General features: G+C 48.1%; 8 protein-coding genes across 8 annotated transcripts; 5 read left to right on the forward strand and 3 right to left on the reverse strand.

Annotated features, from left to right (window-relative positions):
- Nucleotides 1-287: 287 nt before the first annotated feature.
- On the forward strand, nt 288-1,043 carry FSUBG_11550 (peroxiredoxin (alkyl hydroperoxide reductase subunit C); the record flags this gene model as incomplete). Its single annotated transcript, XM_036676245.1, has 3 exons — nt 288-394; nt 456-949; nt 994-1,043. The coding sequence occupies 3 exons, from the start codon at nt 288-290 to the stop codon at nt 1,041-1,043; spliced, it is 651 nt and encodes a 216-aa protein (XP_036532982.1).
- Nucleotides 1,044-1,899: 856 nt separating this feature from the next.
- Nucleotides 1,900-3,480, reverse strand: FSUBG_11551 (f-box domain protein; the record flags this gene model as incomplete). Its single annotated transcript, XM_036676246.1, has 2 exons — nt 1,900-3,198; nt 3,268-3,480. 2 exons carry the CDS (start codon nt 3,478-3,480, stop codon nt 1,900-1,902), a joined length of 1,512 nt encoding a protein of 503 aa, XP_036532983.1.
- Nucleotides 3,481-4,685: 1,205 nt separating this feature from the next.
- Nucleotides 4,686-6,335, forward strand: FSUBG_11552 (uncharacterized protein; the record flags this gene model as incomplete). The annotated part of the gene is made up of 1 exon (XM_036676247.1): nt 4,686-6,335. The coding sequence occupies one exon, from the start codon at nt 4,686-4,688 to the stop codon at nt 6,333-6,335; it is 1,650 nt and encodes a 549-aa protein (XP_036532984.1).
- Nucleotides 6,336-7,267: 932 nt separating this feature from the next.
- Nucleotides 7,268-8,356, forward strand: FSUBG_11553 (histone acetyltransferase GCN5; the record flags this gene model as incomplete). Its single annotated transcript, XM_036676248.1, has 1 exon — nt 7,268-8,356. One exon carries the CDS (start codon nt 7,268-7,270, stop codon nt 8,354-8,356), a length of 1,089 nt encoding a protein of 362 aa, XP_036532985.1.
- A 377-nt stretch (nt 8,357-8,733) lies between these two features.
- FSUBG_11554 (acyl n-acyltransferase) lies at nt 8,734-9,853 on the forward strand (the record flags this gene model as incomplete). The annotated part of the gene is made up of 3 exons (XM_036676249.1): nt 8,734-8,874; nt 8,924-9,381; nt 9,658-9,853. 3 exons carry the CDS (start codon nt 8,734-8,736, stop codon nt 9,851-9,853), a joined length of 795 nt encoding a protein of 264 aa, XP_036532986.1.
- Nucleotides 9,854-10,028: 175 nt separating this feature from the next.
- On the reverse strand, nt 10,029-11,005 carry FSUBG_11555 (uncharacterized protein; the record flags this gene model as incomplete). Its single annotated transcript, XM_036676250.1, has 2 exons — nt 10,029-10,079; nt 10,214-11,005. The coding sequence occupies 2 exons, from the start codon at nt 11,003-11,005 to the stop codon at nt 10,029-10,031; spliced, it is 843 nt and encodes a 280-aa protein (XP_036532987.1).
- Nucleotides 11,006-13,245: 2,240 nt separating this feature from the next.
- FSUBG_11556 (peptidase a4 family) lies at nt 13,246-14,028 on the forward strand (the record flags this gene model as incomplete). Its single annotated transcript, XM_036676251.1, has 1 exon — nt 13,246-14,028. The coding sequence occupies one exon, from the start codon at nt 13,246-13,248 to the stop codon at nt 14,026-14,028; it is 783 nt and encodes a 260-aa protein (XP_036532988.1).
- A 454-nt stretch (nt 14,029-14,482) lies between these two features.
- FSUBG_11557 (uncharacterized protein) lies at nt 14,483-15,730 on the reverse strand (the record flags this gene model as incomplete). Its single annotated transcript, XM_036676252.1, has 1 exon — nt 14,483-15,730. One exon carries the CDS (start codon nt 15,728-15,730, stop codon nt 14,483-14,485), a length of 1,248 nt encoding a protein of 415 aa, XP_036532989.1.
- Between the last annotated feature and the right edge of the window lie 844 nt (nt 15,731-16,574).

Consider the following 16,574-nt stretch of genomic DNA (forward strand, 5'->3'; position numbering starts at 1 on the left):
ATTTACTTTGCTTTAGGTACTTTAACTTGCTCAGCCGGTATGTTATCACGGTATCAGCTAATATGGCGCTAAAATTTGATGATATTTCTACCTTGTTCCATCAATGACCGGGCCTGGCCCCTGATAACGCGGGCTCCACACTTGATTGCTTGCTTTTTTACGAGACGTTCCGTTTCTCTAGTCGCGTTCCCGTTCGAAGCTTTTTAGTTTTTAAACCTTTTCTCCCTCCCCTTCTTTTCGTCCTTCTAGATTTCTTCAATCGACATCACAAAAAACACACCATCATCATGTCTTCAGCTTTTGTTCAGCGCCCTGCCCCCGACTTCTCGGCTACTACCCTCTTCCCTGGAGGTGAGTTCAGAGACATCAAGCTCTCTGACTTCAAGGGACAATGGTACGATTTCACGCTCCCCCCCTGAGAACCTGGATGGGTTGTACTGACTGAGGCTTCGTAGGGTCGTTCTTCTCTTCTACCCCATGGACTTCACCTTCGTCTGCCCTACCGAGATCATCCAGTACAACAACGCCCTCGACCGCTTCCGCGAGATCAACACCACCGTGCTCGGCGTTTCCACCGACTCCCACTTCACCCACCTCGCGTGGGTTGAGAAGCCCCGCAAGCAGGGCGGTCTGGGCCCCGATCTGGAGCTGCCCCTCATCGCCGACAAGTCCACCAAGATCTCGCGCAGCTACGGCGTGCTGATCGAGGACGAGGGCATCGCGCTCCGCGGCCTCTTCATCATCGACCCCAAGGGCGTCCTCCGCCAGATCACCGTCAACGACCTCCCCGTCGGCCGCGACGTCGAGGAGACGATCCGCCTCGTCAAGGCCTTCCAGTTCACCGACGAGTACGGCGAGGTGTGCCCTGCCGGATGGCAGGAGGGCGGAAAGACCATGAAGGCTGATCCCAAGGGAAGCCTGGAGTACTTTGAGGAGCAGGGAGAGAATGGTGAGTCCCGGAAGCGACCCAGGACTGAATAAGAGATTATCCAGTTCAGACCTGGACACCATTTCGTGGACAGCGCAAGAACACTTTGTTTTGACTAAGATTTGTAATGTTACAGGAGCTAAGGCATAGAATGTTAGATTCCAATGAGACTCGAATTCCAATCAACACCCGCCAGTAAAGAGAGACAAGAGAAGAGAAGAGAACGGACCGCGCGCGCTGCTACCGGTAGCACATGACGAACGATCCAACGCGAAAATAACGAAACGATCCTTATGTTAATGGAGGGCGATGCACTTGTGTCGATTGGGTGCGATCGGTCGTCTTTGACGAGATACGATTAGAAAGTAGACTTAGACTTAGACTATAGACATTCCTTGAACAATGTATATTGATGGACGATTGCTCTCAGCGATATGACCGTGATTTAATGTCTTGCACGGCATTTGCAATTGCACCGTGAAGTGAATCCTGTTCCCACTGTGAATGCCTGAAACGCGTCGCACTCAACAAAACTCAAAACCATCACCCTGGTTACCGCATTTCCGTCGCAATACCCGGAGCTGCTTGGCAACGACACAAAATAGCTTCAGTGCCGACTTACTGTGTAAACGACATATTTAGCCCCCGAAGGTTTGGGATGAGTTTAGATGAGCCACCGAACTTCATCTGAGGTTTAAACTTGATGGCTAGTAAGCATTTCTAATTGTCAATGGCAGTTCTTGCACTAGCGAATCGCGAATCGCCCAGATGGAGAGAGTCGCATCATGTTGATGCCAGAGTAACAGCATGACCCGTGAATGTGTTTTCCCTCATGAAACTCTGATATAGTGATCTTACAACTAGATCTCTAACTGTTGATAGTAAGCATACTCCTTGCCGCATTCCAAGAAAAAAGAATTTAATATTTACCTAGGGTAAGTCCCTCTCCCCATACTGGATCAAGAACGCATCTACATATTCTCATTCAATGGATCCCACACCCATGAGTGCGAAGGAGGTCCAGACTCATACTGGATACGGTCAAAGTACGCCAACGTATCATCACTCCAAATGTTTCGAGGTCCCGGCTGAGGTCTAAAATCCAACCCTTGACAGATTTCCTTTCTGCACATAATCCGATTGTACAAGATATGTCCATCTCCGCAAGGAACCCACTTCTCTCTATCTTCCAGGTCTACATCGGAATTGAGTTCTACTGGATCCAGGTTCGTTATGTGATGGTGTTCTGTGCTAAGGGAGTTGAGGTGAAGGCTCTCCAGAGCAGGCATAGACTCGATGCACGAGAACACGGTTGACCACGATCCACCTACTAGAAAAACGCCATCAAGGCACACCGTTGTGATAGTGGGGTGGTTTGTTAGAAAGTGGATAATGTCATCTGGTCGTAGGGGGAGACCGCGTAGAGAAAGGTCCTTCAGACAGCCGAGACTAACACTTTGGCTGATACGAGAAAAGACCTTGGTGTATCTGGGAAGAATGATGTGGTCCAAATGATAAAGGTGAAGATCCAGAGACGCGAGATTGGACATCTTTGTAAGAATCGTTGCTACGCCTGTGAAGTCTTCTGCATCAGACTCAAGATGTCGATTACGCCTGTAGGCAGACCTTGCTGCAAAGGCATCGCGAAAAAGACACTCTGCCTTGCCAAGCGATGTTCCTTCAATATTTCTTAGTGTTGAGAAGCTTAGCTCGAAAGATTGGATGCTTTTGCAAGCATCACTGAAGCCATCTGAGTCCAGCGTTCTCAAATGATCTTCAACGTGTCTCAGCTGCACACTGCATAGCGGCGTGCCGGGAAAGATCTGGAGTTTTTCAAGCTGGATCCTGCTGCGGGATATGGCTGAGGTGATTATGCGGAAGGTTTGAGATGCTGCTGACCAGACTGAAGGCCAACTTGAGTTCTGGCTGGCGGATCGATACCATTTGTGATGTTCTGCAGGTTGGCAGGTTTTGGTAAGACCTGCGATGATGCAGGCATCTAGAGTGATAGCCCGGAGATTGGTAGCATTTATAAAGATGCTTGATAGCAAGTCAGTGACCTTGCTGACGTCCGTGTTTGTATCTTGTTCAATTCTTGTCTTTAGCCAAGCAAGATCTCGCTGCGCCTCTTGTACCTCTTCATTTGTACAAGCCACGTTCCTCTCGCATAGATCCTCGACGTGTCGACGATAATTCTCTGTATCACGCCTCAATTCGTCCTTGTCGAATCCAGACCATTTCTGTCTTGTTAGAACAGTAGCTTCGGCTGGCTGAGTATCAAAGAGCGTTGCAACAACAGTGAGCTCTCTCAGCACGGGTCACAGCTGAGGGTGAGACACTCTATCTGCAAGAGATTGTAGACTAGCCAGCGATACATCGGTCTTGGCGGATCTGAAGAAACGAGAGTGGATAGTGTTGGTAGATAGCTGGCGTGAAGTGAGACGCAAGTTGGTGAAGGTTGCAAGGTCTAGATGGTGGAGGATTATGTCAAGTGGAATTCCAGACAGGCGGTTTAATCGATCAGAAGACGGCTGCACCAAGGAGACGTTCATTCTGATAACGCGTCGTGGTTCTTTACGTGATATTACGTGCCAGGATGAGTACAGAGGATTTGTGCACAGGAGCCCCGGACCTTGCAGAATTCTGGTGAGGGATGCTGCTTACGAGGAATTACGGTCAAATAATTATCATAAGAGTAAGCATGCTACGAATACTTAACTCGCAAGACTCAGCCGCACTTGTTAACCAGCTGGCAGCCTGGGATGGCCTGGATTGGATGCTAGCCAGATAAGATAAGACATGGGAGATAAGATAACGACTCTACCTGTGTAGCCTGTCAAGACCTCGCAAGAACTGTAGTCTAGACAGTTCACGAGGAAAAAAGAAAACATTCTTCGCAAGGAACTCCCAAGCCTATTTATCTTACGTCAATCCACGACCCTCCTGCCGCCAGATCCGTGATACAAGACTTGGCGGGGTTTTGTTTCAGGATAGTCAAGATGAGACCTTGACAGCTAACCCAAAACGCTGGTGAAGGCGCCAACTCATCCCAAGTTCGTATAACATCAGTCACTTCCCCCCAGGCTCTCAGTCAAAATCTAGTAACAAGGCTGAAACCGAGAGACGGGGTCTCCAAGGCCGGGACCAAGGCCTTCCGCTGCAGGGAAACATGGGGCCAGGAGGTCGCCAAGCCCGCCAATGCGACGGTTTCAAACAGGGGGGGTAGGTTATCTGACTTAACGTTATGCCTCTTAAGCTTAAGTCAACTCTATTGTGCTTTGATATCGAGCAGGGGAAGTCAACTGAGACAAGTGCACATCGCCAAGATGCCTCCTCCAAACACATCTCCCTACGGCGTGCCAACTTTCCGAGCTGGGAACGAGGCGCGAGAAGAACAAAAATCATGACATTTTGGGGCGGATTCAATAGAGGCCGAAGGGTAGCCACGTCTCATGTTCCTGGATGAAATGCGACGCCAAAACATCATAGCCAAGACGAAGAAAAACCTCGTCTTTTCCCGCGCTTTTAGCCTTTTTCATCCCTCTCTCTCTCTCTTTACACATTCTTTCTTTTCGCTCTATTTCCGCCTGGAGCGTGTTTTGTGATCGTCCTTCCCATTCGATTCTCTTCTTGTCGTTTGTTTCTTCTTAATTTATTTACCTGCCGTTCATTCTTCACATCAACCTCGCGATCTGGTATCGCCGAGTCGAAACTTTCCTTCCTAATCGCTTATCCTTAATACTGCTTGTGGCCTGCCATGCACTTTTCAACAATCATTTCTGCTTCCGCCTTTGCAGGTCTGGCGACTGCTTCTCCGTCCTTCTTTCGAAGAAATCCTCCTGCTGAGGAGGCTGCACCTGTGGCATGCGAGCCAGTCACTGTTCATGAGACGGTGCACGTGACGATACCTGGGGAGGTTGTTCATGAGACGGTCCACGAGACTGTTCATGTGACCGAGGTAGTGCACCAAATCGAGACGGTACATGCGACCGTGACGGAGGTTCAGCACGTGCCTGTTGAGAAACCAGTCACAGTTGTCGAGACTTCGATCGTCCACCAAGAAGTCGAGAAGCCTGTTACAGTCATTGAGACGGTCCACCAAACGATCGAGCAACCTGTTACTGTGGTTGAGACTTCTGTTGTTCACCAAACAGTTGAGCTGCCTGTTACAGTCATTCACACCCAGCCCGTCGAAGTCGAGGTCGAAAAGCCGGTTACAGTTATCGAAACTGTCCACCAAACGATTGAACAACCAGTCACAGTTGTCGAGACATCTGTCGTACACCAGACCATCGAGCAGCCCGTCACAGTCATCCATACCCAACCAGTCGAGGTCGAGAAGCCTGTCACGGTGGTCGAAACTTCGGTTGTTCATCAGACCATTGAGCAGCCAGTCACTGTCGTTCACACTGTACCAGTCGAGGTTGAGAGACCTGTGACAGTAGTTGAAACTTCTGTTGTGCACCAGACAGTTGAACAACCTGTCACCGTCATCCATACTCAGCCCGTGGAGGTCGAGAAGCTCGTCACAGTGATTCACACCCAGCCTGTGGAGGTTCCAGTTCAAGTACCAGTTACGGTGATCCACACTCAACCTGTCGAAGTACCCGTTGAGAAGCCTGTGACTGTCATCCACACATCCGTGGTTGAGAACACAGTTGTCCATACTTCAGTGGTTGAAGTCGAGAAGCCTGTTAACGTCGAGGTACCCGTCACAGTAGTACACACTCAAGTTGTTGAGAAGCCAGTCCAGCAGATCCACACTGTTGAAGTTGAGAAACCCGTTGAGGTTGTCCACACCGTCGAGGTCGAGAAGCCAGTGCATGTCACTGTCATCCAGACAGTCACAGAACACGTAGCTGCTCAACCTACTGCTCATCCCGTCGAAGCTCCTCAAGAGCATCCGGTCGTGGTGATTGAACAGCCCAAGCATGAAGCACCACCGCACGAGACAGCTGTTGTGGAGGTTCCTGAATACGCACCAGCAGAAGAGGTTGCAGCGCCCCACGAGACCGTTGTAGCGGAGCATCCCGCCGCGCCGCCAGCTCACGAAACACCAGTTGTCATTGAACATCCCGCTGCCTCAGCACCACCAGCTCATGAGACTCCTGTCGTCGTAGAGCACCCAGCAGCACCAGTCGCGACAATGGGCCACGAAGCGCCTGCTACCGAACACCCAGCCGCGCCAATAGCGACTATGGCGCACGAGGCTCCTGCAGCTGAGCATCCCGCTGCACCTCAGCCCGCGGAGCCTCATGAAGGTGCAGGCGAGATGCCAATCGCTGAAGCCGAAGCCCTACAGCACCCTGACATCCCCGTTCTTCTACCCTCTGGTGGAGTGTCGGGTAAGAACGCAACAGTGGCGCCTACATATCCAGGACGTCGCGCTATTGTTCGTAGATGGTAGTTCGAATAGATCGCTGTACGAGTAAAATACACTCATGATACCTTAGAATGGAAGGGGTCGGGAAGGATAGCGCAGGCACAATAATAATGATCTGGACATGGTTGGCCTGGGATAAGTCTTGGATAGGATAAATGACTACAAATTGACATAAAATTTCCAAGCTTGCATGTTGCTGTGACGTTACCTGATCTAGGCAATCGCAGTGTTTGAATTCCATGCATGCCTGCCTGAGCTTCAAGCCGACTTGTCTTAAGCTTGGGTATAAGACAAATCAATCATGACATCCAGGCGTTACTAAATATCGAGTCATTCATATCAAAAGACCCCTAAGCGGCTGAAATAAACCTGTCCATTCAGCGCCTCGGATAACTGTGTGGCCGTATTCTACAGATTCGAATTCTGCGAAGTATGATCCTTACCAACCCTGGGGCCTTTTTCTTCGCTACTTCTAATTCTCCTTCAGATCCCTCTCAGAGTTTAGACAAGCCTGATTACCTAAAAGCTTAGTAGGTTTCTGTTGGTCAAGGCTTTTGTGAAGTAATTGGCTGGAGAAGTTAACTCATTGTTTAATTGGTCTGTTGGTTGTCTCAATGATTACCTCCTGGTCACATGGCTGGTCAGGTGTTCGTGAAAACAGGGTGTATTTATTTAAACCGTTCTGGTACTCTACCTAACTTAATTCTTTGTCCTTTACACATCGCTCGGAGCGCCTTTCCACCACTTGATACAAATGGATGATGGAGCGCATCCGCCCGTTGCCGGGCAAGATCTCGCTATCGTGAAACGTCCAGCTTCAATTGAACCAGAAACTGCACCCGATGCCAAAAGATTCAAGACATCTCATCACGAGTCGGACAGATCAGACACAGGAATCTGGGATATAGCTCACAGAATACCCTTCCCAGACAAAGTGAGTGCGCTGGTCAATATAGATGCCAGTCGGCCAAACTCTTCCAAAGCCTGCTGTGGTTGAGGAGCGAACTGGCAAAATAGAGTATCGGGTTGTCAACAATGACGGTACAAGAGAGAGCATGATTCTTCTCACAGGACTCAAGTGTTTGTTCCAGAAGCAACTACCGAAAATGCCAAAGGACTATATCGCACGACTCGTCTATGACCGTACCCATCTATCCATCGCCATTGTTAAGAAGCCCCTGGAGGTCATCGGCGGTATATCATTTCGAGAATTTCGGATACGGAAATTTGCCGAGATTGTGTTTTGCGCCGTATCTTCAGATCAACAAGTTAAAGGATATGGCGCCCATCTCATGGCCCATTTAAAGGACTATGTCAAGGCAACGTCCCCGGTAATGCACTTCCTAACCTATGCAGATAACTATGCTACTGGCTATTTTCAGAAGCAGGGATTTACAAAGGATATTTCACTTGAGAAGTCCATTTGGATGGGCTATATTAAAGACTATGAAGGAGGAACCCTGATGCAATGTTCTATGGTACCCCGTATACGCTATTTGGAGGTTGGACGAATGCTTCTCAAGCAAAAAGAAACCGTGCTCGCAAAGATTCGACCTTTGAGTAAAAGCCACATCATTCATCAGCCTCCTCAGCAATGGGCCGATGGCATCATCACTCCAATCGATCCGCTCACTATTCCTCATATCCGGGCAACCGGGTGGTCCCCAGCCATGGACGAACTATCAAGGCAACCACGGCACGGGCCTCATTTCAACGAGATGAGGCGGTTTTTATATCAAGTTCCAAACCACAAACAAGCATGGCCTTTCCTCCATCCAGTCAACAAGGACGATGTGCCCGACTACTACAACGTCATAGTAACACCGATGGACTTATCGACGATGCTGGAAAGATTGGAGCACGATTACTATGCCGCACCAAAGGATCTTGTCAAGGATCTCAAGCTGATTTTCCGCAATTGTCGGAAATATAATGACGCGACGACTGTGTATTCCAAGTGTGCGGTAAAGTTGGAGAGGTACATGTGGGGCCTTGTCAAAGATATCCCCGAGTGGTATAACTTGCTAGAGGAGGATGAAGAGTAAAATTATATCCTGGCCAGAGCTGTGAAAGGGGGACAAGCTTAAATCAGCGGACAGAACTTAGAAAAGGGGACACTGCGCTATACAGTAGAGTTAATGGCAATAGATGTTTCAAGTAACTTAAGGCGAGCTAGAGTAGATATAGAGAGTAGGCAGATCTAGGCCGGCGTAGGTAAACTGATGCGATGCAAGAGTTTATTTATTAGGTAGCCTCAGGCAGGTTAATATACCTCTAGGCAACAACTCTTTAGAGCCATGTAGCAGGTCAGGTGCTTACCAGCCCTAGCCAATATGTAAACACTCCTGCTCTAGGTTCCTTTTAAATCATTCTTTCTCTTCTATATATTTAGTTATCATGACCTTACACTCAACTATTGCAAATGGACAGTAGACAATCTCTGTCTTGGGACCTCACTAGCGTCGCGAAGCGCTCAGCTTCCGAGGACCCCATTGTCTCAGTTGATAAAGCACTACACTTGAAGCCCAAGGGTAACATCGGAAAGACTTCTGTGCCTGAAAAGGTGAGACTTGACGATCCAACAAATAGAAAGAATCCTGACTATTGTTGAGCCTGCTGTTATCGCAGAGCGAAATGGCGACGTACAATTTCGGGTTGTCTTCAATGACGGAGGCAAAGAAAGTATGGAAATCCTTCACAATCTCAGGTCTATTTACCGATATCAATATCCGGAGGCATCAAATGACTACCTCGATCTTGTCAACGATCCCAAATATCGATCTATCGCTATCGTCCGCATGCCCCAGCAGATTATCGGCGGGATAACATTTCGACAGCTTGGAACCTGGAATGTCGCTGAGGTAGCTTTGTGCGCTGTGATATCCGAGGAGCAGGTAGAGGGCTATGGTGCTACCCTGATTGATCGTCTGAAAGACTATATCAAAGCTACTTCCTCCCACATAACCCATATCTTGACATATGCCGATAACTATTATATCGGATTCTGTGTTAAGCAAGGTTTTACACGGGCGAGTCTTGATAAGTCTGTTTGGAAGGAGTGTAGGAAAGGGTATGAACGTGTGACCCTGATGCAATGTTCTGTTGATGGAGGCATTGTAGGTCGTCAGCATAAACTGTAGACAATTAATGTAGAACAAGGCAGATGGAAGCTTTAACGATTTGATACGAAAAGATGGAAATGCTTGATAGGTTGGAATGTCTTTTGATAAGCATATTTAGCAGAGACTACTATGCCAATGCTGTTGCAACATAATCTCACGTTGAACCGTGTCGTACGAGCTTTGCACCAACAACCAAACACCCTCGTCAGACTGATGTCTCCCAGACTTTCTCCAGCAGGCCTTAGTATCATCTCCGACCTCGAATGGCCAACTACAGTGGGCAACGACTTTAAAGCTCTCACGCTCAACGAGACAGTTAACCGTGCAAGATGCAGAGTCGACTTTATTAAAGACACACAGAGCCCTGAGCTTTGGCATATTGGATACCGCCTCTCCAATCCAGCCGAAAAGATGATTTGAGGAGTTGGGAACTTCGTCAAACAATGCCTGATTAGTTCGTACGCAGGCATTTCGAACATTCTGCAAGTAAGCCCACGTGCGGAAGAATCTGGTTGCGTCGACACTAATGTCTATGTAGATGTTGGTAAGAAATGGACATGCGAGTATCAGACGTCGGCCAAGGCCTGGAAGGTGCTCAGAGGGCCCAGTACTGTTCAGCGGTTTTGATGTTGGCGGCTGCTGAATACTGATCTTGGTCATAGCCGGGGAGAAAGCAGATATAAGCACCCTCAAATGGCGATGGAACTTATGCTCGGTTTCCCAACGCGCATGAGGTCTGACCTCCCATTTAAATTCCCTAAGACGCGGAAGAAGGCTTACGATGTGAGCGATAGCATATGGGTCGAAATGGCGAACACTTCGGCGAAGAATCGATAGGCTTGAGATGATGTGCACCTCAGGGCCTAACTTCCCCCCCATAGGCACGTCTAGCTCAAGCCAAATGTGAAAGTCCAACTCGCCATCATGTATTACTTTATGCCCGTGATACGGAGGCGGTTGGAAGACTTGAAGATCACTTGAGAGACTGTTATACAATTCCCCATTTCCATCATCGGTGGGAGGATTGAGTGCCCGATATTCTCCCGCAGTCTTCTGCCAATGACTTTTGGCATCAGCAATGATCTCCAGCTCGATGCCGGCGTGATGACAGTCCTCCCTCCTCCACTGGAAAAGCTCCATGAACAGACCTCGCAAAATCATCGTGAAAACACGGTTATTTTCCTCCTCTTGAAGCCTCAGCCATGGGCTATTGCCGTATAACGTAGGGGACTTTTGTGCGAGGGCTTGCATTTGCTGGTTTATGTTTAGGAACTTGTTGTCCCGGTCCAGAAACGGATGTTGAATGTGTTTGTGAGTCGGCAGGTCGAGTCTCACGCCAATGCATTGGAGATACTTCCGACGTCGGGGGTTATTCATGAACGTGGTGACAAAGGGCAAGATATCGGAGGCTGATATCTCCACGCGTTTGAACGTGAATATCTCGAACCAATCTTGCCATTCTCGTGACACGCAGGCGTATTGCGCGATGGAGCCTTTTTCATGAATGGTGGAGTTGGCAACGAAGTCGAGTATTTCTAGTCGAGCCTCTGCGTACAGACTGTGCCAGCGCATCTTGTCCTCTGGTAGAAGGTACAATATATTGTCTGAAGTACTCGCTGTGTCGAACCTCCATGGACGGTCATAACGGGTTATTGCTGCATCGGGGGAATTCTCTGAATGAAGTCCTCAAAATTGAGAGCACAGTAAGGGGGAGGACTCAGATATACAGTATTACTCATTTTTATGCTTTCAGATTAGGGCATGTGCGCGTTGGAGAGTTTCATGGATTCATTGCGATGTTTGGTGGTGGTATACTTGAACTGTACAGCGATATAGTTTTGTCTCTGAGGGGCTGGGTTGGCTCAAAATGATGGCCAATAGGATTTCTGGTGAAGTACGGTTTCTCTCAGTTCTTTGGATAAGAAGATGCGCCTTGACCTGTATGGTCCGTCAAGAGAGATCCATCGTCATCACGACAAGTTCTTTTGCGCGAGGGCTTGACAACCACCAAATCTGTTGTTCCAACCGTAAAGCTCAAAACAACATATCAGAACCATTTGAGGGTTCTGACTGCAGGAGATAGTGTGATAAGGTTGTGGGAGGTTAAAAGAAGCTTTAGCCCCCAGCGCACAAAGGTAAAGAACACCAATAAACACATACGGACAACATATTCATCACCCTCACTGTTGCCTAGGGACAGGACATAGAAACTGAGTTCTGTAAGTGGACCAAAAGCTCGGAGCTACAGATTTCACACACCAATAAACAGCGTAGCTCACAATTTGGACGATGTATCATGAACCCTAATCAAGGTTCGGGGGCGCGAGACAGATATCACATGATACGGCATTACACTACATACAACAAGCTTCTATAGTATCACCGCCCGTCGCCAAGCTTTTGGCAGGTCTGGCATTATTAATATTCTCTAGTAGAGGTTTTCAGCGGAATAGAAATCATACTCAGTGGCTGTAGAATACTTGGCAAGGTCTGGATGTCTGTGGCGTCTTCCAAAAATGAGTGACTGGAGGCTAGACTGTAGCGTTCGAAAGAGAAGCAATACTGCCAAGTACCGGCAGAGACATGAGAAAATAGGGCAACCGCAATAAGTTGAGACGGCCCGGCAATATATAAAATTCAGATTCCAACTCAATCCTGAGCGACACGCCTCTGAGGAGCGCTCACCAGCGATTCGTCTCTCTAGAATACAATGCTTCGGAGACTTTGAAAATACCATGCTTACTTACCAGTCTCTACTCCGATGATAATTGGAAGCTGGCCCCTGCGCATGGAGCTTCGGATGTTCCAAAGGACCGTCTCCGTCGCGACAACTGATCTGGTAAAATAGCGCAACACCAGCGCATAGACCCATGTGATAAGAAATCATTAGCAGCGACAAAAGTTCATGACTTATCCCTAGCTGTAATAAATGGGTTGCTGCATATCATTGCCGTGTTTGTAGCGGACAATTATTGCGAAGCAGTTGCACGGCATCTTTATGCCGAACTTAGCGCCGATCGCGACTGATAACAGAATAGCATGGATATTCATGCATGGAACTCTCGTGTCAAGATCAGAGATCATCAGGGTCTGCTAATCTTCAAAACCTAAGTTAAATGCCTAATTCTTCTGTTTATGACTCCAGATAATCTTTGTATGTGCTGAAGTTCTAGATATAACGTAATTACTTTCTAAGTAGTAGTTATCGGAGATTGACCCCCTGTCATTCTATACGGCACATCACGCCAACTCCCGCAGACCAGCTGTAAGAGATGCCGCTTCACATCCGGGCTCGGCGCACTTACCAAATCAAGCTTGATTACAATCAGGTCCTGGACTCAACTCCTCTCCAATCATCTCACACGAAGCCACGGATGTGTCCACATTCGGAAGCCATGCTGCATCAGTGATAGCGGTATTATAAAAGGTCCCTTTCAGATAGGCAAGTGGTATAAAGTCCGATAGACATGACTGCCGGGGCTAATGGTGAAATGTCCAGAAAAGGGAGGAGGTTTGGCGCAAGTGCAGGTATAGAAATGTGATGGAATATTCCGCACTCACGATACACATTAGTATTGCAGCTGAGTATACGGAAGTACGGCATCGAGGAGATCTCAAGTTATGGACCTACGCTTTGAGGAATAGTCCCGTTGGATTGATGGATAGATAGTAGAGTACATAGGAACTACTATAGGTGAGAAATCTATATAAGTCTAGCGAAATGCCAAGAGAAAAGAAATATCCAGAAGCATCAGAAACAATCAAGCTCATCTCATCTCTTCAAGTCCAACACTTCCAACTCAACCTTCATCATGAAGTTCACTCTCTTCCTCGCTGCCGCCAGCCTTGCCCTTGCTGCTCCTGGCACCAAGCTCACTCCCCGTGATACTTCCCCCATCGTCCCTCGCTCTGCCCGCCGAGCCAAGTACAGCTCTCACCCCAACCAGCGCCTCACTTCTCTCTCTGAGGTCCGCACCAAGAACGACCAGTACTCTGGTAACTGGGCTGGCGCTGTCCAAATCGGCAGCGGATACAACAAAGTCCAGGGCACCATCACCGTCCCTGAGGTCAGCGGTGCCGATGGCGCTGCTGCTTCTGCCTGGGTCGGTATTGACGGCGATACCTGCCAGACCGCTATTCTGCAGACTGGTATCTCTTTCTATGCCGATGGATCTTTCGATGCTTGGTATGAGTGGATCCCCGACTATGCCTACAGCTTCAGCAACTTCGACGTCTCTGTCGGCGATCAGATTCGCATGACCGTTGATGCTTCTTCCAAGACCAAGGGTGTTGCTACCCTTGAAAACTTGACCACCAACCAGAAGGTCACTCACAGCTTCACCAACACTCCCTCTACTCTCTGCGAGACCAACGCTGAGTGGATTGTTGAGGCTTTCCAGGAGGGTGGTAGCCAGGTTGACCTTGCCGACTTTGGCACTGTCACTTTCACCAACGCTGTTGTCTCTGGAACCAAGGGTACTTCTGGTCCTTCTGGCGCTCAGATCATTGATATCTCTCCTGACCAGGGACAGACCGTCCAGGCTGTTGGTTCCATCACCAGCAACTCTGTTACTGTCAAGTATGTTGGTAACTAGAGAGTTGAGAGGCGCTCAAGATTGATATCCTGACTAGAAATGACTTGGATGAGTTGCATGAGATGAGATGTGGAGAGTTTGGTACATATTATGGAAGTGACAGAGATGAAGAGAGGTTGAACGGTGTTAGTACTTCAAAGTATATATAAATTGAACATTGTACATGTCTGAATTCCGACACCCGACCTTTTCACCGTGCTAGAAGAAGACAGTATAAAGAACCAAGCTTGCTTCCAGATACAAGGTTCTCGTCAAGACCAGGCATTCGGCTTCAACTATGAGCGTTCCATAGGAGCCCCAAGCCAGGACCGCTGCACAATATAGGTAGTACAAGACGTAAAAAGAATCTCTATAGAGTTTATCCAAATAACGAGGGAAAATAGCATTCTCATCCACGACGCAAATTTTATATGACACATATAATCCTATTCATCAGGCTTGAGAGCTTTCCTGACTACCGTCGGACTGGAAAACGTGAGGGATCTCTGGGGTCGTACTCTCCTGGAACTTGACCAGGGCCAGGCATGGATGTCGCGTGACCCTGATTAACCCACGTTCCACCACCAGCAGAATTGCTAGCGACGCTACGCTGGTTGGCACCACGCAAGTCTATCCAAGTTAGCTTTGTATCATAAGGAGAGAACCATAACATACCGCCTAGAGGAGCTGACGATGCATCACTATCACCCAGCGGATAGCGCTCCACGATGGCTTTAGCAACGGAAGCGGCTGTAGCTGAGGCGTAGTCTTGCCAGTCTTTCTTTTTGTGACTATCAGCATAGTCACAAATTCCCTTGACTACAATGCAAGGTATAGTGTCCCACATGCCAGCGCCTTCCATCTCAAATGCAATGATACCATGCCTGGTAGCGAAGTTATCGCGATCTGTGCCACTTTTTACAACGCAATTGGCTGAACCAATTCGACCCATGAAGAGTTGCGGAACGTAGTCTGCACCTGCAGGAAGATTCGAAACCCGACGCCGTTGGACCAATCGAGAGGGATCACACTCAAGATCGAGGCAAGAGGCCTTGCGGGCTGGTATACACATGGCAGTTGGATGGCTGGTGCATTCGCTGCATGACTTCCTGTGCTTGTGATGGTAATCGGAGGGATACAGCTTATCGTTCACCGCTCCGGGATATTGATAGTTGGCGCTATTCTTGTCTTGCTTCGCGGCGTTTTGCAAATGTTTCAGATGGCCTGTAGCAGCACGCTTTAGTCTCCGATCGACCATTTCCGCTTCAATGTTCGCAAGCAATGATCGTATTTCCATATAAGGACTTGCGAGACTGTCCTCAACGTACTTCATGATTTTGAAGTGGCGAGGGTATTGTTTGCCGTAATCGTATTGGACGACAGATTTGCTGATCACTACATCTCCAAGAAAGGCGTCCTGGTTCGCGATGCGAGGCATACCGCCACAGATGCCAACGAGAAGTGCTAGCCTCAATCTTCTATATTTTCCTCTGAGTTTGACAGTAACTCTTGCCGCATGGATTGTGCCCATGCCAGGTAAAGTGGCCAGGACGACATTGTGCTGTCCGATGCGACCGGTGACATATGTATTCTGCTCTGTGCCTTTTCCGTCGTCGCTCATTTCGTCCCAAAGTTCGTCGAAGAGCAAAGACATAGCAGCAGCCTCACGGGGGAGAGCGCACACAATCGCCACTCGAAAGCTCGTGTCCTCAGTGGGAGGCATCGCGTTTATGATGATATGATATGACTTGGTCGTAGAGAATAGCTTATCTAGATGATGTGAGGAGGTTGCAAACTGATCCTGTAGCACGCAAAAGACTAACGTACCTTGCCTACAAGCTAGAGCACCTTATATACGCGCGACAGATCCTAGTTCATTACGTATATTGCTGAAAACTCCACCTGCTTGTATCTCTATCATTGGCCCTGGAAGGAGTTTTCTTTGCGCCCTGAAATGAGTTACGAGGCTTAAAATAGACTTGACCCTTGACGAACGCAGGGCAAGACCTGATTTGACTGGATAATCTAAGCGCCGTCCCATTCGCACGGCCCGTCCCGCAGTTGTCAGCGTCTATCAACGCCCAATGTCAACTTGATTGCACGCAAAAGAAGGGCTTGGGCGGTCAAAGGATCATAGCGAAGAACAGCGGATAAAGGAAAGTATACATAACGATGCTAGTATAATTATTTCGAAGTAAAGTGCAGATGATGTGAATGTTGGTCGTGATTGACTCGTGGCTTGTAGTTAGTAGCGTGTGAAGCATAAAACGCACTTGAAAAAAATATCACTCGTGACTGGTTCGTGTCAAGGAATACGGGGACGCGCAGAGACCAAAAGATAAACCATTCAAAAACATCGCTTGGGACACTGGTCTTGACCTATTGACGATTTTTTCTGCAACGTTATTGTTATCACAAGAAGCTCATAATGGAAGATACAGTGGGTCGGCAAAAGTCCCGACACATGGCTAAAATTGGCCTTACTTTATAATTATATATTTAAATATATAGCTTTACTATAATAATACTATAATATATATTATTATAATTTTAAATAGCTATATTAT

This window comes from Fusarium subglutinans (genome assembly GCF_013396075.1).
Source record: "Fusarium subglutinans strain NRRL 66333 chromosome Unknown NRRL66333_c0000221, whole genome shotgun sequence".
NCBI lineage: Eukaryota > Fungi > Ascomycota > Sordariomycetes > Hypocreales > Nectriaceae > Fusarium > Fusarium subglutinans.